A 27,881-nucleotide genomic window follows, 5' to 3' on the forward strand; every position below is an offset into this window, starting at 1 on the left:
AAAATTTTAGCTAAGTCCCATTTTCTGTTTTTGGCAAATTGTCAGAGGAGCGAATGAACTTGTGGCTGAGTGTAAGGCTTGCTCCATGCTTTTCCCAGTAGTTTGGAAGGTGGGATCCATGAAGGTATATGAGCACTTAAGTCCCCTTTTTAGGGACTTTTGCAATCCACAAAGTACCCACTCAACTGGTGCCAAACGCTGTAGGTTCCTAAATTCACTTCGCACCTGTTTTTTCCTCAGGGCTACCTCCCTCGGGGTAGAAAGAGCTAGATGTCCAGCTAAGCCGCAGAGTGATTCACAAACTGGGAGAGACAGGCATCCAGCTGCCCAAGGAGACTGATCTGGAAGGCAGCCTCTGAACACACCTACAAGATCAGGTCCTCAAGTGAGTTCACACTAAGCTGCCAAGGGTAGAGAAGCTCCCTTACAGTCTTTAGCCTAGTGGCCAGGGTACTCACCCCAGGATGTGGGAGACCCTCCATTCAAGTCCTCTCCCATGAGACTGGGAGAAGGGATTTGAACAGGGATTTGCCACCTCCCATCTGCGTGCCTTAACCACTAGGGTAGCGTGTCATCCTCATGCTTTCTCTAGCCCAATTAATAGCCATATATTCTATTGTTTAATTAAAGTGGCACTACTTCAATAGGAGAGACTGCAGGAGCCCCACAGCAAAATATTCTATAGCATTGTGGTAAGAGTTCAAATCCCTGGCACCAGCATATTACACGTACTTCTCAACACTATGGACTGAAATGGCCTTAGTTTGACTCAGGCAGTTTTTAAGGCTAGCATGCCCAGCACTCTTCTCCGAGCAGCAGCAACCCTCGGCACACCTACCTATGGCAGGCTGCATTCTTCAGCTATGTTGGTGTATATGGATCTTATATTAGTTACCTGCAGGGCTGTTAATGTGGGGAAGCTATTGTGAGGAAGTTATTCCTCGGAGCAGCAACATTTTTTTGTCTGCAGCCCCACAGATGGAATAACATTCCTGTCCCATTAAAACCTACACGAACATGATCTGAGTTTGAGAGTTTTCATTTTTTACACCGATGCAGTGATGGAAAGTAAAGGCCAACTGCACTGTGCTCTTTTACAGGTATCCCATATTATGTTCTAATTGAGTGCCATTAACATCACTTTGCCATCTCCTTGAGATACAGCTCAAAAGGTTAAGTCAGCAGTAGGCAAAATTTGAAATGAAATACATCAGACACACGCCATTTTGGGTCTTTCCTTTCCTGGCAAGGATCATTACAAATAATCAGTGTGTAAACTGAGGTGATCTCCATTATCAGCAGACTTCTACTAGATTTGCTTAGTGATGGCACAGCTCAGTGTCCGCAACATATATGGGCGAGATCAAGGATATCAAAACTTTGCTAGTGGTCAAGTTGTAGCATCCCACGGAGAAAGCCAAGGGAGACTGCGGCCCAGCAACTGATTGGGAGGAGGCAGTGGGATTGACAGTACTTTCCTTTTGTCCCCCTTTCCTGCAGAAGCAGTATTGACAGTGTGTAGGCTCCCCTACATCAGAGGGTAATGCAGACACAGAGTCTGAGTAACTACTTCAAGCAATAACAACACAGGTGTGAATAACTGCTTGAAAAGAAGAAGTTCCTTCACCTCTCTCAAAACTTCCAGCTCCCTTTCAAGGAATGCACACACCTCTAAAGGCTGTTCTCTTAGCATTAAGCTTCTCTAGTTTCTCCCTCCCACTGAGTTTCTGCCTTTTGGGGTTTGTCCCCAGATGCAGTAGTTTCTACTTGCCCCCCTCACTTTGTAATTTACTAACCATGATTTAATTGTTCTATGCACCTGTAGACTGTTTTGGTTTTCACAGATACTTTAAACTTCTTCCAGTCTAGTATCATCTGAATTTCATTAACCTGCTGTTTACAGCCTCTTTCTGACAATTAAAGGGGCGCTGACAATGTAAGTCACTTTTGTCTATTTTTTAAATCCACTATTGTTGCTTGTAGTTACCTTTGGTTACTTGTAAAGCAATGGAGGAAAATACCACTTTTTTCAGTTTATTTTGTATTGTTCTCAGGTTTTATACCACTCTCAACACCATCATACACTCAAGCACCTTCCTATCGATCATTATCTGTCACATGAGGTTCATTCATCCTCATTCTAGGAGAGGATTGCGTGTGTAGTGTTTTGGCAAGAGTTTTGGTTTTTCAAATGTACATGCTGTGTATGTTACGTTTAGGGTTAGGGTTTGGGTTTATGTTAGAGAAGGCGGATGGAAGAAAATGCACCATGCATTTGGAGTGGAAGGTGATGAGGTTTTGTGACGGTCCTTAGTTCCTGCGGGAGTTCATTTCACTCAACACTGACTATACCGGGGAAACTGACTATACCAATTTCCCCAATTCACACTGGTCTTCACAGAGAAGGAGGGGGAGAAGAGTTTTAAAGAGTGAGTGTAAAATTACAGAGTTTGGTAGGGGAATTGGGAAGCAGGGGCGGGGAGGATATCCAAAACTCATTAATGGACCAGATTTCAAGCTGATGGTATCCCTTTAACAAAATGTTAAATAAAATGGGCCTCTACATTGATCCCTATGGTAATCCCACTCTCCTTCTAGATCTCATCTAAAGAATCTGAGAAAACTTTGGAGAGGAAGCAGCACACAAGACAGGGCTGGACTCTAGTTTAAATTTTATTTTAGCAAACTGCAGGTTCATCACTTATCAACAACTCTACATTAGGAGTTATAGAACTCTCACTTTTTTTTTTTTTAAAAAGCGCAAACAAGAAGTGAAAACTCAGGTTCTTCATCTTTTAAAAAACATTTCAAAGTTGGATTAAAGATGACTTGTATATATTTTGGTATTAGGTAACAGATGGAGGATGTGTGGAATCGCTTACTCAAATCACGACAACCTGGCTAACTGAAACTCAGGAGATTGCCCATTCTGGGACCCCTTTGACATCAGATGGGTCAGAATGTTTTGCATTCACTCTGAGATCCGACTCATTTTCAAGGGGAACTTGTTGGTCTGAAGCAGCCAAACAAAACATCTCCTCAGTAAATCACTACAATGGCCATGCAGAGAGAAGCACCTTCAGAATTCAGTGCGAGCATTGTATATATTTTGCTTCTCCATAGAAGCATTAGGAACCCTTTGTGTTAGTTACCATGCAGGAAATCTAAGGAGAAAACTCCTGCAGTTTTGCCTTTTCACTTCAGAGTTACATTTCCCCAATAATCCTGTTCCTGCTGCGTAAAGATATAAAAATCTTTTTTGAACAAGTTTTGAAAGCAAAAACCCAAAACAAACACCATAAAATGTACAGATTACACACTCTAGAAAAGCCCTAAAATTATTGCAAAAACTAAAGACGACTTGTTCTAGGGGAGGGCAGGCACAGGGCATCTAGATCTAACTCGGGTTGGTTTGACTTAGTTTTCAGCTTTTCCCCATCATTCAAGAAAAAAAAAAAAAATTAAGTGTTTAAGCATTAGAACTAAAATACAAATGCACGTTGACGTTATAAAACAAGATTGTGGATTTGACCATGGGATTCCCTGACACATTGGAAAAGTTTACTTTTTTGCCCGGAGAGACTTCCTCATGGTGGATTTGCCCTTGGTAGGGGATTTCGCTTCTTTCCTCCCGCTCGCTGCTGGTTTCTTGGAAGAGCTGCTACCAGAGGGCCTCTTGATGGATGGGGCTGCTGGTCTGGCTTTCTTGGCAGGGGTTTTGACCTTGGGTGGGGGCTTTGCTTTCCCCCGGCGGGCTGCAGGGGCCTTTCTTGGCTTGGGTTTGGATTCTCTTCGTTTCACTGGAGGGGCCCTGCTCCGGGATTTTGGGGTGGATCGCATATGCATCCTGTCAGGAAGAAAGGGCAAGAGAATTTAGTACCAAGGCACCAAAACTTGCCTAGAGCCCATGGATTAATGGATATAAAATGGAGCAGATTTCAGCCTCCTTCATCTTTAACATGGAGGACCCAGCTTGCAATGATCCACCTCAGTTTGAGTAGCCAGACCCCCAAGAGCAAGAAAATCTTTTAAGCAAGATCACAGTGTAAAGCTCTTAACAGTCCCCATGATGATCTAAGTTTGTATCTCCTTTGTTAGCATATAACCCTATGAATAGTGCCTGTCATTCAGGAGTCTGAGTCAAGCAACCCAAGCATCTTAGAGCTTTTCTTTTGTTGGGTTTGTTACTAATATAGCCATTCAGCGCAAGTGTACATTTGGAGTAAGAACAGTTTCATTTGGCTTTAGAACAGTAAATACACCAGCCACAAGAGAGAAAAATAAACTTATCCTGTATTTTATCAGACATCATTAAAAAGTCCCCAGCTTTTAAAGTGAGACCACAACCTTTCTTAAAGCACAGAAGAAAAATGGAGAAGCTAAATGGAAAGAGGAAATGGACACTAAATATGGAACAAAGAATAAGATCAGGCCCCTCTCAGCTTTTATGAAATTGTGTAAAAGACTATCACTGAAGTCTGGCGAGGTGCACACTGATTACGTGTGTACAGCACTTACCATGATAGAGTCCTAATACCGACAGTGCCCATAGCCTCCAACCACAAAAAAAAAAAAAAAAAAAATCTATACACCACCTTGCAAATACCTGCATCATCCCCTGCTATTCCAGTCCTGGGTCTCTCTGCAGCAGTAATGGCTATCTGCGGATAATTACTGACTTCCAGAGATTGAACACTATAGAATTTGACCTCTAGTCTCCAAAGGTGAAATGCTGGCACACCAACCCACAGCATCACTAGAGAGTCTTCTATAGCATACATTTAGTACTAATGGTGACTAATCAATTCTCAGCAAGTAGCCCTAGTCCTAAAGAACTCTACCACAATCATGACAAAGTTCCAATCAGTTGCCCCAAACTCTGGTTAATCATGACCTCAGTTCTTTCATGGACGATCCCATGTTTGAGTCGCCCCTGCACTATTACGTTTTGCTGGAGCCTGCTGCTTAAGAGCCATGATTCCCATGAAGCCTGTAACTGCAGGTAAGTCATAGTTTTTAGTATGTCATACCAGAGGAGCCCTGTAGCGAGGAGGTGTGGCTTCCCTCAGAGGGAAGGACAGGGAGGACCACAACATACCCCCTGGTGTGCAGAACCAGGAAGGCCAAGCCTGCCCTGGGCACGACAGGAAGAGGAAGTACAAAAGGCAGGCCCTGCAGCTCAGTTGGGCTGGAGACGCCAAGGGAGACAGATGCATCCCGCCTGCTGTTGGAACCTGCAGAGGAACCCCACCATGCTGAGGCCTGGCCAGATCTCCCTGGGCTGCTCGCTGACCAAGATGCTGAGTAGCTGTGGGGGCTGCCGCCTGAGAGTTGGCTGGTTGCCCTGGGAACTCTGGCCAGTCGAGACACCAAGGAGCTGCTGGGGCTGCCACATGAGGACTGGCCAGAGCTCCCCAAGGAGACAAAGGATCCCCACATTACAGAGATACCAAACCCCAGGGATGTAGGAAGTAGCCCAGAGGAACTAGACGACCATCTGGTTAAGTGTTGGCCTGATCCTAGGTCAGCGTCTTGCGGGTGGACCACTCTGCCACTGTTAGGGCCCTAGGCTGGGATGTGGTGGAGTCAGTTGGGCCCACATCCCCTGCCACCCTACCTCTGGGGTGGAAGCTTCCCCACCGTAGGCCAAGAGGCCTGTGTTGGTCTACCGTCCACCGAGCCCTAGATTGCTTTGCTGCCCTGCCCTGACTGAGCATCCAGGGCTCAGCCTTATCGCTCTGCCCAGCCTGAGGGCCTGAATACTAGATGCAAACTAATTCCCTGTTTTTGAGATCACCTTTACAGGTGCGTGACAGCGAGGAGGTATGGCCTCCCTTAAAGATGGACCAGTAGGGACGGCCATGCAGGCGTACAAGCCCATTAATTTTCAGCTCTATACCTTTTCTTTGGAGGTGGTTCTTCCTCCTCCGATTCTTCTTCCTCCTCAGATTCCTCTTCTGCCTCCTCTTCCTCCTCCTCAGATTCCTCAGAATCCTCCTCCTGCTGCTTCTCTGGGAACAGCACACCTGGGCTACAAAAGTAATCTTGTTAACTCATGTCAAAGGATACAAAGTTCAGTGTCAGATGGCTGAAAGGGAGCCACCGATTGCCCCTGCATTGCCAGGGCTAGTTGCCCATTTTGTTAAAGTAAAACCTAGCTAGTTTGAGCTTCCACACACTGTGGACTTACACAAGATGCCGATTTCCATGCATGTGGCTAAATATCTTAGAAATCAATGAGGTGCTGCTAGGGAAGGGCCAAGGTGGATGAAGTCAAGCTGGCTGCAAATTAATGGACATGCCATAGCCCCACCTCTCCCCTAAGCAGTTCTGCCTCAAGCTCTCTTACACATTGCTCCCTCCCATTGCAGGCATAGCAGGGGGATGGCAGTTTAAGTCCAGGTTCTCACCGATCATGGAGCAGGTCCTAAAGGAATTCATTTTGAAGCACTTGGAGGAGAGGAAGGTGATTAGGAACAGTCAACATGGATTCACCAAGGGCAAGTCATTCCTGACCAACCTGATTGTCTTCTATGTTGAGATAATTTGCACTATGGATATGGGGAAAGCGGGGGACGTGATTTACCTTGACTTTAGCAAAGCTTTTGATATGGTCTTCTTGCCAGCAAGTTAAAGTAGTATGGATTGGATGAATGGACTATAAGGTGGATAAAAAGCTGGCTAGATCACTGGGCTCAACGGATAATGATCAACAGCTGGATGTCTAGTTGGCAGCCAGTATCAAGTGAAGTGCCCCAGGGGTTGTTCTTGGGGCTGGTTTTGTTCAACATCTTCATTAATGATCTGGATGATGGGATGGATTGCACACTCAGCAAGTTCGCGGATGACACTAAACTGGGGGGAGAGGTAGATATGTTGATGAGGTTCAACACGGACAAATGCAGAGTTCTGCACTTCAAAAGGAAGAATCAGATGCACTGCTACAGGTTGGGAACCGACTGGCTAAGCGGCAGTTCTGCAGAAAAGGATCTGGGAATTACAGTGGACGAGAAGCTGGATATGAGTCAACAGTGTGCCCTTGTTGCCAAGGACGCTAATGGCATATTAGGCTGCATTAGTAGGAGCATTGCCAGCAGATCAAGGGAAGTGAGTATTCCCCTCTATTCGGCATTGATGAAGCCTCATCTGGAGTACTGTGTCCAGTTTTGGGCCCCACACTACAAGAAGGATGTGAAAAAATTGAAGAGAGTCCAGCAGAGAGCTACACAAATGATTAGGGGGCTGGAGCACATGACTTACGAGGAGAGATGGAGGGAACTGGGATTGTTTAGTCTGCAGAAGAGAAGAATTAGGGGGGGATTTGATATCTGCTTTCAACTACCTGAAAGGGGGTAGTTGAAGAGGATGGAGCCAGACTGTTCTCAGTCATACCAGATGACAGAACAAGGAGTAATGGTCTCAAGTTGCAGTGGGGGAGGTTTAGTTTGGATATTGGGAAAAATGTTTTCACTAGGAGCGACGCATTGGAAAGGGTTACCTAGGGAGGTGGTGGAATCTCCTTCCTTAGAGGTTTTTAAGGTCAGGCTTGACAAAGCCCTGGATGGGATGATTTAGTTCGGGATTAGTCCTGCTTTGAGCAGGGGGTTGGACTAGATGACCTCCTGAGGTCCCTTCCAACCCTGATATTCTATGATTCTAATCTTCTATGATCCCAGGCAGTTGTGCTGAAGCCATGATAGACTTGAAGATTAATAAAAGAACAGAACAGGAGTACTTGTGGCACCTTAGAGACGAACAAATTTATTAGAGCATAAGCTTTCGTGGGCTCCAGCCCACTTCATTGGATGCATAGAATGGAACATATATAGACACACATACAGATAAGTTGGAAGTTATTTTCCTGAAGAGTTTCTTGGTTGGTAAAGCCATCGTAATGTTTAATCAGATTTGTTATCATCAGAACCTAGAATGATACGAGTTATACAATGTTGGGCAAGGTTGTTAAACCCTATTTTAAAAAAAAAAAAATCTTCCAAGGTAAAAAAAATTGGTCCCGTGAACATCAATACGTTAAAACAACATGGCTGGGCTAATGGTCTGTGAAATGCAGTGCATGACCACCTGTCAACGGAGGGCTCTTTACCTGGGGTAATAAGGGAAGCAGAGCTGGAAGGTGCCACTGAAACCCTTCCCAGATATCTGCTCCATCCAGCCGTTCTTCTCACATTTCTGCAGGGTTCTCTTCAGTAGATGCACTGCGGGAAGTGAAGTAAGGGTGCGTCAGTACCTTTATCCAGCCACAATCCCTGACCTCACTGTTCTATACAGTCCCCTTCCCCTTTCTGATGCAGTCAGCTTCTGTGTAGGACCCAGCTAAAGAGTGGCTTTAAAAGAGGTTTACTACATTTGTACTGTATGTAGAACTTACAGTGCAATCCTCCCCACAGATAATATTTAGGTAGATTCAAGCGTTGGGCCCGAATTGTTAACAAATGTTAGTTTAATTGTCTTTTGGAAAGATTTAAAAAACAGTCAAGGCTTCTTGGTGGAAATATTAAGACCAGAGACAGTTTTTTTTAAAAAAATGTTTCTAATGCAACATAATTCATTTTAGTTACACTGACCTTTTGGCTCTGTTCTGTTCCTATTGTTCTTTGAAGTATTTTTGCCTTAGTTTGAACACTTCATTCCCCATTCTTCCCTCCCTTTTGTTTTCAGGTCCTTAACTGTGATCTGGCACCTTCTTAGCTCCACCTTGTTACAGTGAATTGCTAGGGCAAGATTTGAGGGGTCACGTACCAGAGGAAAAAAAATAAGACATGTTTTTGCTCCAGTCTTTTCCTTGGTACTTGTTTGCACTGATGGAGCCTACTGAACATATAAAGGGAACTTGCCTCTCCGGCAGATAGGAGATGAACACTGCTGGTTCAACAGTTTGTCATGAGACAGTTTTCAGTTTCAATTAGGATGGAACATTTACATAAGTTAACTTCCCTCCAAACCACCAGGAGACAGGAAAGAGCCTTTTCATCTACCAGATTCAGAAGAGACTCAGGTGGAGAAGGGAAAGAAAAACAGAATCAAAAGGAATATACTGTTTAAATTACTTGATTTATTAAGCATAACAAATGGAAAGGTACTCACTCCAGCCAGCTTCCACAATATTGCTGAAGTGGGACTTTTAGAGAGAGAACATTTCACTGTAACAAAATCATCTGGGACTAAACCATCCTTTTATCAGCCCTCAGACCATTCCCAATGAATAAAGTTTTAATTAAAAATAGCACTTAAAGAGCTTGCTTTATTAACTGAATAGCTCATTTCCATTAAAGTATTAGCTTTGCCCATATTAGATGCACAAGAGTCCAAAACAAAACAAAAAACAAAAACACCACCAAGTTTTATAATATGCATCATAAGGCTATTTTTAAACCTGGGCAGCGAAAGAAATGCAAGGCACAAAATGACAACCATGGTAGAGCACAGAACCCCTAACATAACTCCCTGTCTGCTTCTACATCTCCTCAGGTCTCCCGCTCTGGATAGTCCAGAAAGAGAGAGATCATTACAGATATTTCTATCTAGTGGTAGGGGATGTAAATTAACAGATGGCATGCTGAAACATTTCCACATACGACCAGCAGTAAATAGATGTCATATCTCCAAGCAATGATCAATGTTCTCAGGCACTGGGGATAGGTTGAATTATGTATGCCTTTAACAACCAGAGCTGAAATTTCCTATAGCAATGCTCTAAAACCAAATAATGCCAGTGCTAAATAAGTGTTAGACTAGCCTGGATATTCTTCCTACACCAGAGATTCAAGCTGAATCATGGGTCAAAAGACAGTAACTCACCATGTGCAATATGCAGATGTGTGTCCCTATGAGTACTCCACTGTAGATGTGCTTACGTCCATGTGCTGCAGATTGGAGAACTTCAGTAGAAGTGTCCATTAGGCCCGCACATACGCTGATCTCCCCTTGTGACCTACCACGAGGCTAGTCAGTGTGTGGGGGCTAACCCCCTCAGTTCCTTCTCTATGGCAGAATCATTGACAAGAACTCCAAGTAGAGGGGAGTAGGGTGGGTTGTGGAGCATCCATAAGGGGACACATATCAAAGAACCATTGTTACTGCCCAAAGGTGAGTAACTACTATTTCTTCTTCTAGTAGTGTCCCTATGGATACTCCACTGTAGGTGACTCCCAAGCAGTATCCCCACTGGAGGGCTGAGACTTCAACGTAAGATCAGTTACAGTTCACAGTACTGTGGAGTTGAAGATGACATTGGGGGTGGAGTCCCCAGCGATTGCATAATGTTCTCTGAAAGTGTGGACCGACGCTCATGTTGCCACCCAACCGATCTGAGATAGGGACATTCTTGAAGAAAATGAGAGATGAAGATTGACCTTGTGAAATGTGTACTAGTTCCATCTAGAGGGGTTATATTGTGAACTTGATAACATTGTCTGCTGCAGTTCGAGATCCACTTGGAGAGTCTTTGGGCTGATATTGCTGAGTCAATGGAGGGAAAAAAAAAAAAATCTAGGGGGGCTTCCTGAAAATCTTTGTCCTGTCCAGGTAGAAGGCTAGGGCTCTCGAGTGTGTTGTATAGCCTCCCTGTTGTTTTGGTGAGGCTTGGGGTAAAAGGTTGGAAGATGAATCAACTGATTCACGTGAAATGGGGAGGTTAGAGTGGCAGAGAATTTCAGGTGCGGTCTGAGCGTATATTGTTTTGTCCCAAAACAATATAGTGCAAGATGGATCTGCCATCAGAGCTGTTATTTCTCCTAGCCGAGGTATCAGGAAGACTGTTTTCACTGAGAGGTATGCAAACAAACAGGTGGTCCTGGGTATGAAGGGAGGCCTAGTCAGTCCTTTCAATACCAGGTTTAGGACCCACATGGGAGTAAGAAATTGAGGAAGTAATTAGATGCAACTGCAGCAAATATCCCTTTACTGGTTGGTGGAAGGCTGCTATAGCTGCTGGGTGGACTCAGAGAGCCCTGATCTTTTTAGGGTTAATGCATAGTCTAAGATATGTGGAAGAGTTGCAAATGTCAGGGAAATTTGTTGGGAAGTACACCAAATCCAAAACCTAGACCACTTTTGCAGGTAAGTATGTCATATTGAGGACTTTCTACTGTGTAATACATCTTGCACCTCCTTTGAGCAGGAGCTTTCTAGGTATTGGAAACAAGTAGGAGCCATGCCTTGAGCCAGAGAATCCCCAGGTTGGGATGTAGGGTACATCCTCTGTTTTGCGAGAGGAGGTATGGAGTGGCTGGGAGAGGAATCAGCAGGCACACCCAAGCTGTGCCAGGTTAAGGGTGCCAGGTCTGTCTCGGCCAAGTGGGAGCATGTCATATTGATCGCTCCATCTCTTTTTATTTTCAGCAGGACTTTTGACAGTAGGGGAAAGGAAGGAAAGGCACAGAGAAGGTCCCCATCCCAGAGGAGCAGGATAGCATTGCCCAGGGAGCGTTGTCCTATCCCTGCTCTGAAGCAGTAGTGTGGACATTTCTTGTTCAGGTAAGTGACAAATAGGTCTGTGGTCAGCCTCTCCCACCGCCTGAACAGCTCATGAAGTACTACTGGATCTAGCTCCCACTCATGGTCATGTGGGAATTTGCAACTGAAACTGTTTGCTATGGAGAGGTGGGTACCCGAAGGTAGGCTGCTGACAATGTGACGTCATGGGACATGCACCAGTTCCACAGTCTCATCGCCTCTGCACAAATGGAGGGCGATCTGGCTCCTCATCAATTTATGTGGTACATACAGGCTACATTCTGTTAGGATTCTTATGTGCGATCCTTTGATCAGCGTGAGGAAGTGGGGGGAGGCATTCCTGACTATTCTTAGCTTGAGGAGGTTGATGTGAAGAGATCTCTGCAGGTGACCATTTGCCTTGTGTGGTGAGGTTGTTTAGATGTGCACCCCACCCCATAAGCGATAGATTGGTAGTGAGAAGCAACAACGGGGGGTGGGAGTTGTGATAAGGGGATCCCTTTGCAAAGGTAGGCTGGATCCTTCCAGGCTAAGGAGTTCTTGATCCTGGTGGGTAGTGACAGGGGTTTGTCTAGTCTGTCCCTGTTTGGTCTGTAAACCGAGCTGAACCACATCTGGAGGCATCTCATGTGAAGTCTGGCAGGTGGTATTACCACTGTGACCATTGCCATATTCCCCAGTAATTGGAGGCAGTGTCTAGCTGATAATTGTGGGCAGGGGTGAGACAAACTGTAGCGTGTAGCCCTGGGAAATGGTGTTGAGGACCCAACGGTCCGATGTTATTCGGGACCATTCCGCAAGAAATGCAGACAAGACCCTCCTGCAACAGTCAAAAAGGCCTCTTGCCCTGCAGCTTGCCCCTCGAGGGCCCAGACTGCGGGGCAGAGCGAGACTGCTTCCGAGATCGCCTCCTTTGGGTCTTGGACCTCTTATAGGCGGGCTCATATCTTGGCTGGGAAGCCGGGGCAGGAGCTTGTGGCTTAGGCTTGTCCTTCGCAGGCAGGACGTAAAGCCTGAGGGTTTGCAGGGTAATACGCGAGTCCTTCATGCCATGAAGTTTCACGTCTGTTTGCTCTGTGAACAGGTCCTTGCCATCGAAGGGAAGATCCTGCATCACAGACTGCGCCTCCGTGGAGAGCCCGGACAGCAGTAGCCACGACGCACTGCACATGGACACCGCCAAGGCCGTGGACTGAGCAGCCGCGTCAGCTGCATCCGATGCTGCCTGCAGAGCAGCCTTTGCAGCAGCGGCACCCTCAAGAAGCGCCTTAAATTCCTTCCTTTCACACTCCGGAAGGGAGGGTTTGAATTTGGGCAGTGACCCCCACAAGTTAAACTCATAACGGCTAAGGAAGGCTTGGTGGTTGGCCAACCGGAGCTGGAAACTGGACGACGAATAAAGCTTCCTACCAAACGAGTGCAGCCCTCTAGAGTCCTTTTTCTTGGGTGTGGGTTCTGGTTGACCCTGTCTCTCCTTATGATTTACAGACTCCACCACTAGGGAGTTGGGGGCTGGGTGGGTATTTGCGCTCTGCCTTCTTTGATATTGGTGCAAGGGAGGCCGGCGTTTGCCAGAGGGCATAGGAAACGTTAGCCACCCCTTCGTGCAGCAGTAGGGCCACTCTGCTCTGTACCGAAGATGAGAGGACATTGAAGAGTGAGTCTGAGGGCCCCTCCATCTCCTCACCTTGGAGTTGGAGGCTCGACGCTACTCGCTTCAGTAGCTCCTGGTGAACCCTGAAGTCCTCCTGCGGTGTGGGGGGGTGGGGGGCGCTGCAGCCTTGTCATCCGGTGCGGGGAAGGAGGCCGGTATGGAGCTATGCACATCAGCTGGCACCGTGGGATCCACCCCTTGGTTGGACTTTGCGTGCAGTGCCGAGGATCCATGACCCGCCGATCTATCCCCTGGAGGCCTGGATAATGAGGCGGAGGGAGCCTCTGACACCCCTGTTACCGAACGAGCCCCTGGCTGGGCACCACTGTCCCTGCCATGGGGGCCCTTGCCACTGACCATACTGCGAAACCGGCGGCACCAGCTGGTCGGGTTGGCTGGGCTGGGACGTAGGGGGCCGCAGGTAGGTCGAGGTCAGGGTTACCAACGACTTGTCAGTACCATGGGAGCGGTACGATCGATGGTGCCGAGAACGACATCTTCCATGGGACCGGGACTCTGACATCGAGGTATGGTGCTGCCTTGAGCCACTACTTCTTGAGACGCTGCGACACCTAGATCCGCGATGACGCAGAGCTGGCAATCCCCACCAGGAGTCGTGGGCACGGTGCCTCGAGGAGAGAGAGCTGGAGCGTGAATGGCAATGGTGCTCACGTTGGGAGTGGCTACGGTAGCTCCGACGAGAAGGGGAGTGCGTACGGTGCCTGTGCCTGTCCTGTCGATACTCTCCACTCGGTGTGGAGTGGTGCCTGGAATTCCAATCCGACGGCACACGACCAGACAACCTAGTGGGTGATGAAAGTGGAGGCTGGAGACCGTGCCCTGACAGGACGCTGAGCGGCGAGCAGGCCCGAGAGCGGTCCCCTGACCGGGATCTGCGTCGGGTCAGGGTCGACTACCTGGAGCCCAGCGGCGGCTTCCCTCCTGAGTGGGACCCGGGTGCCGGTGGTGCCCTGGGTACCTGCAGAGTCATAATGTCTTGAGCCGCCTGCAGGGCCTCTGGCGTCGAAGGCATCCAGACATCCGGAGAGGCCTGAGTCGACGCAACAGGGCTGCTCCGCTCGACATGAGTCGGAGCTCTGGAGCCCAGAGGGGAACTGGGGCTGCCCCACTTGGGTCTAGCCTCGCTCCTTGCTTTTGTCTCGACACCGCTGAGAAGATGGGGACTTTCTCTGTCTCTTAGACGGGGAGCGGTGCCGGCCACCGGAAGGTGCCAGGGGATCACTGCGCACCAAAGACGAGGTGCCCGGTGCCGAATCTGCTCGGCGCGCCGGGGTTGGGGCCACTCCATGAGAAGGGTCCGAAGTCTAATGACTCTTTCGTTTTTGTTTCTAGGTTTGAAGGACCTGCAGATTTTACAGTGGTCACTAACGTGGGATTGACCCAGGCAACAGAGACAGCTGGCGTGCGGTCACTTCTGGGCATCGAATGCCTGCAAGGGTCGCACGATTTAAACCCTGGGACACGGGGCATGCCCCGGCCTGAACGTTAACTAACTGAACCGAAACTTGTTGAACACACACACACACACACACACACACACACACACACACACGAATGAGTTCTGGCATGAGCTGCAGCGAAGCGAAGCTGGAGCAAGTAGTTCCAACGCACCCTCACTGACAGCAAGAAGGAACAGAGCGCGGGAGCATGCAGCTCCCCTTATAGTGCACTATAGAGGTGCTACTCCAGGGGTCGCAGCAGCACTGCCCCTACGGGTACTGCTAAGGGAAAAACTTCTGGCACCAGTGCACGTGGTGAGCATGCACACCTACTCTGGAATACATATGAGAAAGCAGTCTAAGAAGCAGCTTCTTTCACAGACTGATTCCTTCCTAGTCTGGGTCCACCAATCACTCATGCCCCCATAGTTACTGTCCTTTGTTCCAGTTTCTTTCAGGCATCTCTTGGGGATGGAGACGCCATCTCTTAAGACAAAATGGAGGGGTTTCCAGGGCCTTTTATATTCTCTCTGGGTTCTGGGTCTCTGGGTGCCCGAAAACATGTTGGGGTGCAGTATTGCAAACTGAATGCAGATAGCAATATCTGTTAAAGTGTAGGTGCTTTGGCTTTCAGCCACCAATGCCATGAGGCGGTGTGCCTCAGTTTCTCCTTCTACATAGCAGTGTAGACAAGTTATGCTTTTGCTGCTGTGCCAAGCTTCCAGCCTGTTTACAGGTATAAGCTGAAGAGCAACATGCTTGTGATATTGTTTTGTCACCATCCCTAGCATGTACAAGTTTTTTCCACAAATCAGGTATGTCACACTTCTTTAAAGGGTTTACCATTAGTATTAATTTCTTTGTCTTGAACCATAGATGAAGTAGCAAAAGACACAAGATTAACAGCAAATCTACGGCAGACAGGCTCGATTCACACAATTTAGCTTGTTTAGTGTCTATTGCGTTTCCCAAGTCCTTTGAGTACCATGGTAGGGGGTTAGAAAGAGTCTCCTGTCTCTTTGGAGGAGGCTCTCAATTCACGCATGAGTTTGAGGATTTGGCAAGGAAAGGGTGCACTGCAACCATACCTGCCCTCGGCCCCTCCCTCTGGAATTTCTTTGGGTTGGACCCCACCCCCTTGTGAAGCTTCCCAAATGCAAAGTTTTTCTCCCTCCAGCTTTGAAGAGACAGTGTTATCTCCCACAAAGGCAGCAGGATCAACATTATTTAATTGAGAGCTTTGGATTGGTAAAATCCCCTTGGTTACCCCACTATCTGTTCTCAAAAGGTCAGTTAGGTGGACTCTTCCCTCCAGGAGATCTGACCCCCAGTCTTTCCTTAAAACCAGATTCACAGATGAGGGATCCAGCATTTCAGATGCAGATTTTTCACCCTTCTCCTGGGGAAAAGCTTCCCTACAAAAGGTGGGCAGACCCTCCTGTCCCCACTTACCTTCCATCTGGACTTCCCTCTCTGGGCTCCCCTGTGGGTCAGACACTCCTGTGTCCCGCCAAAAGAGAAGGTAACCCTGGTCCAGCTCTGGGCTCACAGCTACCAGCTATGACAGAGCCTTCAGTGGCCAGCAAAATCTGTGCCCCCCTTTCACTCAGGTTGGGCTTGCTTCCAGCTACAGAGTCCTTGGGTTCTGTTTCCACCACAACTGTCACCAGGACCCCAACTTCCATCTTTGGGATACATGTCTCTGTGCACCCCAGAGCCGGACCTGTCCCTGCTGACCTGCAACTTCCTGGCAGTCAGCAGCTGAGAAGACCTCCCTGTTACCAGGTGGAACATTCCCCTCCCCAGGGAGATGATAATAGGACAGGAGCTGGCTTTATCCAGCCCCTCCCACAGGAACTTCCCTTGAGCCCCAGGGCTACAGGAACTGGTGAGGACCATTCGGGCTGCTACCAAGGAATTAAAGAGACACTCTCCTATTTCCCCAGCAGCATTTATGACTTTACCCTCCCATCTGGGGCTTTCAGCACAAGATTCTTTCTTGCTGCTAACAAACCCTGGGACAGATTCTAACACATCAAAGAAATCATTCCCCAGTAGAAATGGTGCAAAAGTGTGTGTCACTGCTGCAACAGTCAATTCAGCCTGCAAATCACCAGTTTCCACGTGTACCTTAGCTAAAGGTGCAAGGACTTTGTAACCTCCCACCAATTCTAATTGCGCCATTTTTCCTGGTAACAAATTCTCCTCCTGGATCAGATCTCTCCTGATCACAGAAGTTTCTGCAACCGTGTCCCTTAAACCTTGGAGCACTTTGTCATTAACTTTAACAGCATGCATATGCTCACTGCTTGGTTGTGTAGAAGCAACCTTTACAAATCCAGTGTGGAAAGAGGCAGCAGCCTGGCTCTGAGAAGCAGCAGCAGCTTCATGTGTTACCTGCTGCCTGATCTCACTCAGCCAAGGACATTTATTTCCTCAGATGCTCAGTGGATTTACAACTATAGCACCTCTTGGGCTCTTCTGCTTGTACAGGAGATTTGGGAAGAGTAATGTGAATGGGGAAGTGAACGCCCAGCCTCCTTTTTCTCCATGGGTAAAACGGTGATTACCAACCCTGTACCCCTCTGCCAGTGGTTTATGTTTAACTGCAGCTTGTGACTGCTTGTAAGAGTCTGCAAACTCAGCTAATCCACCTACTGCATCCACCTTTTTGTCCCACAAATACTGTTTTACATCGGTGCACAGACAATCCAGGAAGTTTTTGGAAAGTGTAGGAGACAATTTCCTGGTGCAAGTGCTAGAGGAACCAACTAGGGGCAGAGCTCTTCTTGACCTGCTGCTCACAAACAGGGAAGAATTAGTAGGGGAAGCAAAAGTGGATGGGAAACTGGGAGGCAGTGACCATGAGATGGTTGAGTTCAGGATTCTGACATAAGGAAAAAAGGAGAGCAACAAAATACAGACCCTGGACTTCAGAAAAGCAGACTTTGACTCCCTCAGAGAACTGATGGGCAGGATCCCTTGGGAGAATAACATGAGGGGGAAAGGAGTCCAGGAGAGCTGGCTGTATTTTAAAGAAGCCTTACTGAGCTTACAGGGACAAACCATCCCGATGTGTAGAAAGAATAGTAAATATGGCAGGCGAACAGCTTGGCTTAACAGTGAAATCCTTGCTGATCTTAAAACACTAAAAAGCTTACAAGAAGTGGAAGCTTGGACAAATGACCAGGGAGGAGTATAACAATATTGCTCAGGCATGCAGGAGTGAAATCAGGAAGGCCAAATCATACTTGGAGTTGCAGCTAGCTAGAGATGTTAAGAGTAACAAGAAGGGTTTCTTCAAGTATGTTAGCAACAAGAAGTCAGTCAAGGAAAGTGTGGGACCTTTACTGAATGAGAGAGGCAACCTAGTGACAGAGGATGTGGAAAAACGAATGTACTCAATGCTTTTTTTGCCTATGTGTTCATGAACAAGGTCAGCTCCCAGACTACTGCATTGGGCAGCACAGCATGGGGAGGAGGTGACCAGCTTTCCGTGAAGAAAGAAGTGGTTCGGGACTATTTGGAAAAGCCGGACGAGCACAAGTCTATAGGGCCGGATGCGCTACATCCAAGAGTGCTAAAGGAGTTGGCGGATGTGATTGCAGAGAAATTGGCCATTATCTTTGAAAATTCATGGTGATTGGGGGAGGTCCCGGATGACTGGAAAAAGGCTAATGTAGTGCCCATCTTTAAAAAAGGGAAGAAGGAGGATCCTGGGAACTACAGGCCAGTCAGCCTCACCTCAGTCCCTGGAAAAATCATGGAGCAGGTCTTCAACGAATCAATTCTGAAGCACTTAGAGGAGACGAAAGTGATCAGGAACAGTCAGCATGGATTCATGCCTGACCTAACTGATTGCCTTCTATGATGAGAACTGGCTCTATGGATATGGGGAAAGCAGTCGATGTGATATACCTTGATTTTAACAAAGCTTTTGACACTGTCTCCCACAGTATTCTTGCTAGCAAGTTAAAGAAGTATGGGCTGGATGAATGGACTATAAGGTGGATAGAAAGCTGGCTAGATTGTCGGGCTCAACAGGTAGTGATCAATGGCTCCATGTCTAGTTGGCAGCCGGTATCAAGCGGAGTGCCCCAAGGGTAGGTCCTCGGGCTGGTTTTGTTCAATATCTTCATAAATGATCTGGAGGATGGTGTGGATTGCACCCTCAGCAAGTTTGCAGATGACACTAAACTGGGAGGAGAGGCAGATATGCTGGAGGGTAGGGATAGGATACAGAGGGACCTAAAAACAAATTAGAGGATTGGGCCAAAAGAAATCTGATAAGGTTCAACAAGGAAAAGTGCAGAGTCCTGCACTTAGGACAGAAGAAGCCCATGCACCGCTATATAGACTAGGGACCGAATGGCTCGGCAGCAGTTCTGCAGAAAAGGACCTAGGGGTTACAATGGACGAGAAGCTGGATATGAGTCAACAGTGTGCCCTTGTTGCCAAGAAGGCCAATGGCATTTTGGGCTGTATAAGTAGGGGCATTGCCAGCAGATCGAGGGATGTGATCGTTTCCCTCTATTTGACATTGGTGAGGCCTCATCTGGAGTACTGTGTCCACTTTTGGGCCCCACACTAAAAGAAGGATGTGAAAAAATTGGAAGGCATCCAGCGGAGGGCAACAAAAATGATGAGGAGACTAGAGCACATGATTTACGAGGAGAGGTTTCAGAGTAGCAGCCATGTTAGTCTGTATTCGCAAAAAGAAAAGGAGTACTTGTGGCACCTTAGAGACTAACAAATTTATTTGAGCATAAGCTTTTGTGAGCTGCAGCTCACTTCATCGGATGCATTTGGTGGAAAATACAGTGGGGAGATTTACACACACACACACACACACACACACACACACACACACACACACAGAACATGAAACAATGGGTTTTATCATACACACTGTAAGGAGAGTGATCACTTAAGATGAGCCATCACCAGTGGGGGGGTGCGGGGGGGGAGGAGGAAAACCTTTCTTGGTGACAAGCAAGGTAGGCCATTTCCAGCAGTTAACAAGAACATCTGAGGAATAGTAGGGGGTGGGGTGGGGGGGAGAAATAACATGGGGAAATAGTTTTACTTTGTGTAATAACTCATCCATTCCCAGTCTCTATTCAAGCCTAAGTTAATTGTATCCAGTTTGCAAATTAATTCCAATTCAGCAGTCTCTCGTTGGAGTCTGTTTTTGAAGCTTTTTTGTTGAAGGATAGCCACTCTCAGGTTTGTAATCCAGTGACTGGAGAGATTGAAGTGTTCGCCGACTGGTTTTTGAATGTTATAATTCTTGATGTCCGATTAGTGTCCATTCTTTTACGTAGAGACTGTCCAGTTTGACCAATGCACATGGCAGAGGGCCATTGCTGGCACATGATGGCATATATCACATTGGTAGATGCGCAGGTGAACGAGCCTCTGATAGTGTGGCTGATGTGATTAGGCCCTATGATGGTGTCCCCTGAATAGATATGTGGACAGTCTCCAAGTAAAAGAATAAATGGACACTAATCGGACATCAAGAATTATAACATTCAAAAACCAGTTGGAGAACACTTCAATCTCTCCGGTCACTCGATCACAGACCTAAGAGTGGCTATCCTTCAACAAAAAAGCTTCAAAAACAGACTCCAAGGAGAGACTGCTGAATTGGAATTAATTTGCAAACTGGATACAATTAACTTAGGCTTGAATAGAGACTGGGAATGGATGAGTCATTACACAAAGTAAAACTATTTCCCCATGTTATTTCTCCCCCCCACCCCACCCCCCATTGTTCCTCAGATGTTCTTGTTAACTGCTGGAAATGGCCTACCTTGCTTGTCACCATGAAAGGTCTTCCTCCTTCCCCCCCCTCGCCCCCCCACTGGTGATGGCTCATCTTAAGTGATCACTCTCCTTACAGTGTGTATGATAAAACCCATTGTTTCATAGTGTGTGTGTGTGTGTGTGTGTGTGTGTGTGTGTGTGTGTGTGTGTGTGTGTGTGTATAAATCTCCCCACTGTATTTTCCACCAAATGCATCCGATGAAGTGAGCTGTAGCTCACGAAAGCTTATGCTCAAATAAATTTGTTAGTCTCTAAGGTGCCACAAGTACTCCTTTTCTTTATGGGGAGAGGCTGAGGGAACTGGGATTGTTTAGTCAGCAGAAGAGAAGAAAGAGGGGGGATTTGATAGCTGCTTTCAACTACTTGCAAGAGGGTTCCAAAGAGGATGGATCTAGACTGTTCTCAGTGGTAGCAGATGGCAGAATGAGGAGTAATGGTCTCAAGTTGCAGTCAGGGAGGTTTAGGTTGGATGTTAGGAAAAACTTTTTCACTAGGAGGGTGGTGACTCACTGGAATGCGTTACCGAGGGAGGTGGTGGAATCTCCTTCCTTTGAAGTTTTTAAGATCAGGCTTGACAAAGCCTTGGCTGGGATGATTTAGTTGGGGATTGGTCCTGCTTTGAGCAGGGGGTTGGACTAGATGACCTCCTGAGGTCCCTTCCAACCTTGATAGTCTATGATTCATCACTGCACATATTCAGGAATTGTTCCTGAGTAATCAAATCACACATTCCTTCAAAGCTTGTAATGCCTTTTCCCCTCACCCACTTGTCTAACAACTCTCTCATTTCATTTACATAAGCCACATTACTCAATCCAGATCCCCTCTTAAGACTCCTGAATTTAACCCTGTAGGTTTCAGGTGTAATCTGAAATGGTTTTAAAACCAGTTCCTTAAAATTTACCATAGTCTGAAAAATCATCAATAGGCATGTTATTAAATATGTCCAGTGCCCTCCCGTCAATTTTGCCACTGAAGTAGTCATTTTTTGACCTTCAGGCATTGCATGGAGGGTGCAGTGTCTCTCAAAGGTGATGAAATATTAGACAATATCACTGAATTCATCATACTGCGGACATAACCGTTCCCATTTGTGGATTTTTGGGGAAGCGGAGCCAGCTGCTGAAGGGTTCTGTCTCTTCCACTCCATTATAGTCAGTTTATGCTTCTGAGTCTCAATCTGAGCTTGTATTTCTCTGTCTTAACTCCAGGGCTAGCCTCTGGGTTTTCATGGCTTTTTTGTGAGCAGCTTCCTCCCTGGCTGCCTCTGCTTCTTTGAGCTTCATTTGAAACTCATGGTCCTTTGCCTTCTCTTTTGCTTCCAGTCAGGCCAGCTCTAGTTTTGTAGCTGCCTCCCTGGTAGTCATTTCCCTGCTTTCTTGTGCTCGTTTCCTTCACCCGAAATAAACAGAAAAACCAGTAACCACTTTATCTCTTCTCCAGCCACCACACCCAAAACTCACTTAAAATCACTACCAGTATCTCAAAGCAATCAGCTGTGCACAGATCCTGCCGACTACGCCACTGTGACAGGTTGGGTCACAGAGACCCACTTGGGACTGTCACCTGATGTGCTGAGACTACCTCTGAGCCCATTTCCCCTGCCAGCTTGGGACTTCAGAACCCTGTCTTGTTGAGCCAGACACGCTGCAAACACAGACCCAGGTCTGAACCACATCCCCCAAAGCTGCAGACTTAACTGAAAACTGCTTAAGAAGTGCTCCTGTCTCTAGCACCCAGACATCCAGCTCCCAATGGGATCCAAACCCCAAACGAATCAGTTTTACTCTGCATACAGCTTATACAGGGTAAACTCAAATTGTCTGCCCTTTATAACGCTGATAGAGAGATATGCACAGCTTACTCTGTGTTAATTTATAAGCAAAAGTGATTTTATTAAATATAAAAAGTAGGACTTAAGTGGTTGCAAGTAATAATAGACAGAACAAAGTAAGTTACCAAGCAAAATTAAACAAAACACGCAAGTCTAAACCTAATACATTAAAAAACTGCATACAGGTAAATCTCACCCTTAGAGATGTTCCAATAAGCTTCTTTCACAGACTGGACTCCGTCCCAGTCTAGGTCCAGCAATCACTCCCACCCCCATAGTTACTGTCCTTTGTTCCAGTTTCTTTCAGGCATCTCTTGGGGGTTGGAGAGGCCATCTCTTAAGCCAGCTGAAGACAAAATGGAGGAGTTTCCAGGGCCTTTTATATTCTCTCTTTTGTGGGAGGAAACCCCTTTGATCTCCTGTGCAAAATCACAGCAACAAGATGGAGTTTGTAGGCACCTGGGCAAGTCACATGTCCATGAATGATTCAGCTTTTTGCAGGCTGATGCCATTGTTTGTGTGTTAGTTTGAACATCCCCAGGAAAGCTCAGATGTGGATTGGTGTCTCCCAAAGTGTTTATTGACTGGGCACTTACTGAGAATAGTCCTTTCTCAAGAAGCTGACCAAATGCTTCACTGAGGCTACTTAGAATCAAAACACATTGAGATACAAGTACATAGCCAATATTTAAAACTTCAAATACAAAAATGATACATACACACATACAGACAGCATAATATAACCAGCAAACTACAACCTTTCCATAGACACCCCACTTGACCTCCTCTGTACAAGACCTGGTGCAACCATAGGACCCTGGCTGCAACAATAATCTATATGGTCACAGTTCATATCACTAACGTCATACATACCTACAGTGGAACACCCATAGGACACTACTGGAAAAAGAACCTGACATCATGATCTCTGAATGACAAGAACAGTAGCTCAGCCAATCCCCTTTTGCCCTCATTGCTAGGCCCCTTTATGGATCAGAGAGCCCTAAATCAAAAATTTGATTATGCTGATGCAGATGGGGAGTACAAGATTGGCTGTGCTATCTCTGGCCTTGTCTCATGTAAGCATTACAGGAAGGCACCAAGCATCCCAAAAATTTTGGAACAAAACCAAAAATGCTAATGTGTCTGGAGATTTGCTTCTGGGTCTGGCATTAGGGGGACATTAACCTGTGCTGGTAGTCATATGAGGCAGATGTCAACTCACTGTAAACAATCACACTGTCCAGAAGTGCTCAGATCATCACCACATACTGTAGTTCCTCTGCAAGTGAACGGTTGGGGGGGGGGGGGGGGGAAATCTACCTTTGAGTCACTAAGGCATCACCACTACTCTTAATACAGAATGGTTTACAAGTCACAATCAAATTATAATATCCCACGGAAAGATTTTTTTTTTTTTCCTTTTCTGGCAACCAAGATGTGCTATGCCTCTTTCAAATACAACTAACACACAGTCTCTGCCCCAAGCAGTTATCTGTTTTAGGATTACAAAATATGGAGAAGTGGAGGCAGCACAAACAAGCAAACTGGTCAAGGTGGTGCATGGGTGCTTCATTGGTTAGGATTATGCAACATCTCAGGATAGGAAGTAAATTTGGAACTGCATTTATTTTTTCTGAGCTACAGTCTCCTAGAATTTTTCCAGACATAAAAATGAATTCAACTGGCTTAAGACAAATAAGAATGGACTATCTAGACCAGGGGTGGCCAACCTATGGCTCTGGAGCCACAAGCAGCTCTTCAGAAGTTAATATGTGGCTCCTTGTATAAGCACTGACTCCGGGGCTGAGGGCTTTAGAGCAAGATGACAAAAAATTATATTTACACATTATGGTTTAGAGATGGACCAGGCTGCTATAAGCCTTGGGACTCAACTGAAATAATGGGACTTTAAAATCCTGGGAATCTCTGTAGTGTGCTTTTCACAAAGGATAGTGCTAAGCAGCTGCCTGGCCCCTGGTAAATCAAACAGTATATTTTTAACAGGGAGTATAGAGAATTCTGTGGCTTTTGGGACTTAGTCTGCTTAGGCTCTGTGAAACTGACAGCTATGTAGATTTGGAGTCATACCCTGGAAGTTGGAATTGGTCCCTGGGTGGTTCTCCAGAACATACTTCTTCAGAGCTGTGGTGGAGCAAGTCTTCGGTTCATTCATGGCAGCAATAGCAGACAGGATGGCATCTTCCATCAGACTCCCACCAAGTAGGGGCTTCTCCCCTGATTTCTTCAGCTATTTTCCAAGGAGGAAGAGAAAAGCAATCAAGACAAAATTCTCCCAAACCAGCTCAGGACAAGACTCCTCTGCATCAGGTGAGTCAGGGCTCCTGCATTAGCAGAGAAACATTTTACATTAAAATGTTGCACAGGGAATACTTCCTTCCTACCCCACAAGGAGAAGACAGGTCTTTTAGTCAATTGACGAGAAATGCTGTTGATTGGAGCCACTGTCCCATCTCCAAGATACACAGTAGATATATTTTTAATATACTTAGTACTGTCCAGTCCCCTGCACTCAGGACTAGATGACCTCTCGAAGTCCCTTCCAGTCCTAGGATTTATATTGAGCTGAAGAAACTAACACCACAGGCTAATTAACATGCCATGACCTTCCTCCATCTCACAGACCAGATAGCCATTGGCTTTAGACTTCCATATGCCTCTGCCATGGATGGGACTCTCCCACAAACCTAGCAAAAGTATTTATAGTTACACTGACAGAATGTTAAAAAAAACCAAACCAAACCAAACACTTACCCCACCATCCTGCCTCATCACTCTAGTGAGTCAGAGCTGAAGCAGCATGAGGAGCACTACTGACAACAAACAGGCTATAAATCTCAGCAAGAATAGCTAGGTGTCCCGCTCCAAAAATGTAGACCAACCTAAGAATCCTAATATTCCACAATCTGAGAACTGTTGCATGTGAATCCTACTTGATAGGCTGCTAGAGAAGGTTGTAGCCCAATAAAATCAAAGGGGGAGAAAACAGAAGGATTATGTATGGTATAAACAACAACAGAAGGTGAAGTAAGACTAACTCTGGCCTCTGACCTGGAATGTTCCAGAAGCTCCTTTGCCTGTGATCTGCTCTAACTGGCCCTTCTCTACTGCTCTCTGCAGGGCATTCTTCAACAGCTGGGGTCTGAAAAAGATGGGCAATATACCTTTAAAGGGGAGGTGGAGAGATGACACTTTACCCAGGGCATGAGAGTAACTATCAGCAAGTGACATGAGCAAGGAGTAATGGATATTATTTAAAGGTGAACTGACATTGTCTTCTGGTTCTACAGTTTATCCAGAAAAGGTCAAGTTTCATGTTTCAATTTAAAAGTTTGACTCAACTGTAAAGCAAATTTGTAGACAGGACAAGGTGGGTGACTTACCCACAATCAGTCATGGACAGAAGGCTCTTTACGTTCACCAATTAAAAGATCGTACATAAGATCACATTTTTTTAAAACCATCCACGTGGGTGAACTAGCTGGCAGGCTGTGTGCCCTTTAAAGCATAAAAAAGGAAGTGGATGCCAAGATGCTAAGAGGAAACCTGTAAATATTCATATCCCAACAACTAAAGGGATTCCATTTATGTTACTGGTGGATGTGCAATATGAACAATGCTACCTTTGGGATCAGAAGTTTCATATGGGTTACAGAAAGAAAAAAAAGTCACAGGAAAAAGCATTTTATTCTCAGCTTCTAGGAGGGTATTACAATGCCGAGCTAAAAATGTCATCTACAGTCTCCTTAAAGGAGCAGAAGGGGGAAAATCTACAGAAATTAGTGTTTCAAAACAGTGACAGAGACACCTGTTACCAATATGTACCACCTACACCTACCTTACATCCACCTTGAGTTTGGGGTAATACTGAGATACATATTTTTTGATCAGGCTGTATGAAGCTTCCTTAGGTTCACAAAGGCGGGTGAATGCCAGCGGAAGGATGTCTTCTAGCTTGACTTGCTGCTCTGGAGTGGATGTGGAGGTACTTCTCTGAAATATATTTTACAAAATATATCTAAAGTCAGAACAAGGACTAGGGCTCCATGTATTCTCAGCTATACACATATAGGAAGAGCTGTTGAAAGAAAGGTTACTTATAGTAACTGGATTTCTGCAAGATGTGTAATCTCTATGGCAATGATTTCCAACATTTATACGCCCAAGATCACTTTTTGAATTTAAGGACAACCCAGGATCTACTACGCCCATTCCCCAAAGCCCCGCCCCACTCACGCCATTCCCCCCGTCGCTCGCTATCCCCCACCCTCACTCACTTTCAGTGGGCTGGGGCAGTGGGGTGGGGTTCGGGAAGGGGTGTGGGCTGAGCCTGGGGCAGGAGTGCAGGAAGGCATAAGAGGTGCAAGCTCTGGGAAGGAGTTTGGGTGCAGGAGGGGGCTCTGGGCTAGGGCAGAGTGTTGGGGTGCAGGTGGGGGTATGGGGTGCTGGCTCTGGGAGGGGACATGGGTGGCTGGCTCTGGGAGGCTGCAAGTTGGGTGGTGGAAGAGAAATGCTGGTCCTGCTGTACTTACGCTCTTCTTGGTCTTAATGCTGCAGAGCCATTCAGAACTTGCCCATTGAAGGGGGTGACACTTACCTCAGGTGGTCTGGCCCCACGCTGCTCCTGGAATGGGCCAATGCACCCCTGCTCCGTGCACTGCCCCTCTCTGCAGGGATCGCCCCCACAGCTCCCATTGGTCACAGTTCCTCAATGGTCAATGGGAGCTGCGGGGGCGGTGCATGCAGGCAGGAGCAGCGCGGAGCCCCCTGTCCCTCTTCCCCCAGGGCCATGGAGGCATGTTGGGCTGCTGGCCGCTTCTGGGAGTGGCGTGGGGCAGAGGCAGGAACGGAGCCAGCCTTAGAAGTAGCCCCGATGCACCACCAGAGATTGTGATCGACTGGGAGAGAGTCTCCAGGATTGACTAGTCAATCGCGATTGACTGGTGGCGACCACTGCTCTATGGGTATTCACTGTGGGCGTGTATGTGCACCCGGGACTGGAAATTCTTTAATAGCAGTGTCCATTGGTCCATGCCAGCACCTGTGCCTCCAACTGAGGGCATAAGAGGTGGCACAGTTCATCCACCTCTCCAGTTCCTGATCTAATGTGAATCCCATGAGGGACTGAGCAGAGGGGAAGGAGAGCAGGTTGAGAATACCCACAGGGACCATACATCTCAAATGATTCGAGTTACTATAAGGCACTTAACTTTCCTTTCTTCTTTGAGTGCTGGTCCCTATGGGTATTCACTATGGGTGACTCACAAAAGTCACTCATTAAGGAAGAATGTGCAGTGCAAGGAAGTATACTGTATCACAGAGTGGAGGACCACTGAGCCATACGAGGCATCCCCAAGCTGAAGCATGAATCAGCATGCATGGTGCAGGTGTGTACAGAACCCCAAGGAGCTGCTCTGTACATCTCAGAGGGATTCCTTGTATGGAAGCTACTGATGCTGCTTGGGCTTTCATCAAGTGGGCCCTAACAGTTTGAGATGAAGGGGTGTTCATAAGATCATAACATAAAAAGGGTGAGACAGGAGAAAATCCACTAAAAAAAGCCTTTGGGAAAAGAGCTTTCGATTTATTTTTTTGTACAACAACAATA

At 46.7% G+C, this 27,881-nt stretch overlaps 1 protein-coding gene across 17 annotated transcripts in view; it reads right to left on the reverse strand.

Moving 5' to 3' along the window:
- Positions 1 to 2,655: 2,655 nt before the first annotated feature.
- The window catches only part of HP1BP3 (heterochromatin protein 1 binding protein 3), a 67,223-nt gene continuing 41,997 nt past the window's right edge, over positions 2,656 to 27,881 (reverse strand). For 15 of the 17 annotated variants that reach the window (XM_038376545.2, XM_038376533.2, XM_038376532.2 and 12 more), the window contains 6 exons: positions 26,112 to 26,266; positions 25,325 to 25,415; positions 24,344 to 24,503; positions 8,105 to 8,216; positions 5,900 to 6,031; positions 2,656 to 3,847 (listed from right to left, as the gene is read on the reverse strand). In XM_038376545.2, coding sequence (XP_038232473.1) covers positions 3,562 to 3,847; positions 5,900 to 6,031; positions 8,105 to 8,216; positions 24,344 to 24,503; positions 25,325 to 25,415; positions 26,112 to 26,266 — 936 coding nt within the window. In that variant the 3' untranslated portion in view covers positions 2,656 to 3,561. Of the gene's footprint in view, positions 3,848 to 5,899; positions 6,032 to 8,104; positions 8,217 to 24,343; positions 24,504 to 25,049; positions 25,215 to 25,324; positions 25,416 to 26,111; positions 26,267 to 27,881 lie in introns of those variants that run through there. The other 2 variants (XM_043499794.1, XM_043499795.1) reach the window with 2 other exon arrangements.

Source organism: Dermochelys coriacea, chromosome 18 (assembly GCF_009764565.3).
Source record: "Dermochelys coriacea isolate rDerCor1 chromosome 18, rDerCor1.pri.v4, whole genome shotgun sequence".
In the NCBI taxonomy this organism is placed as follows: Eukaryota; Metazoa; Chordata; order Testudines; family Dermochelyidae; genus Dermochelys; species Dermochelys coriacea.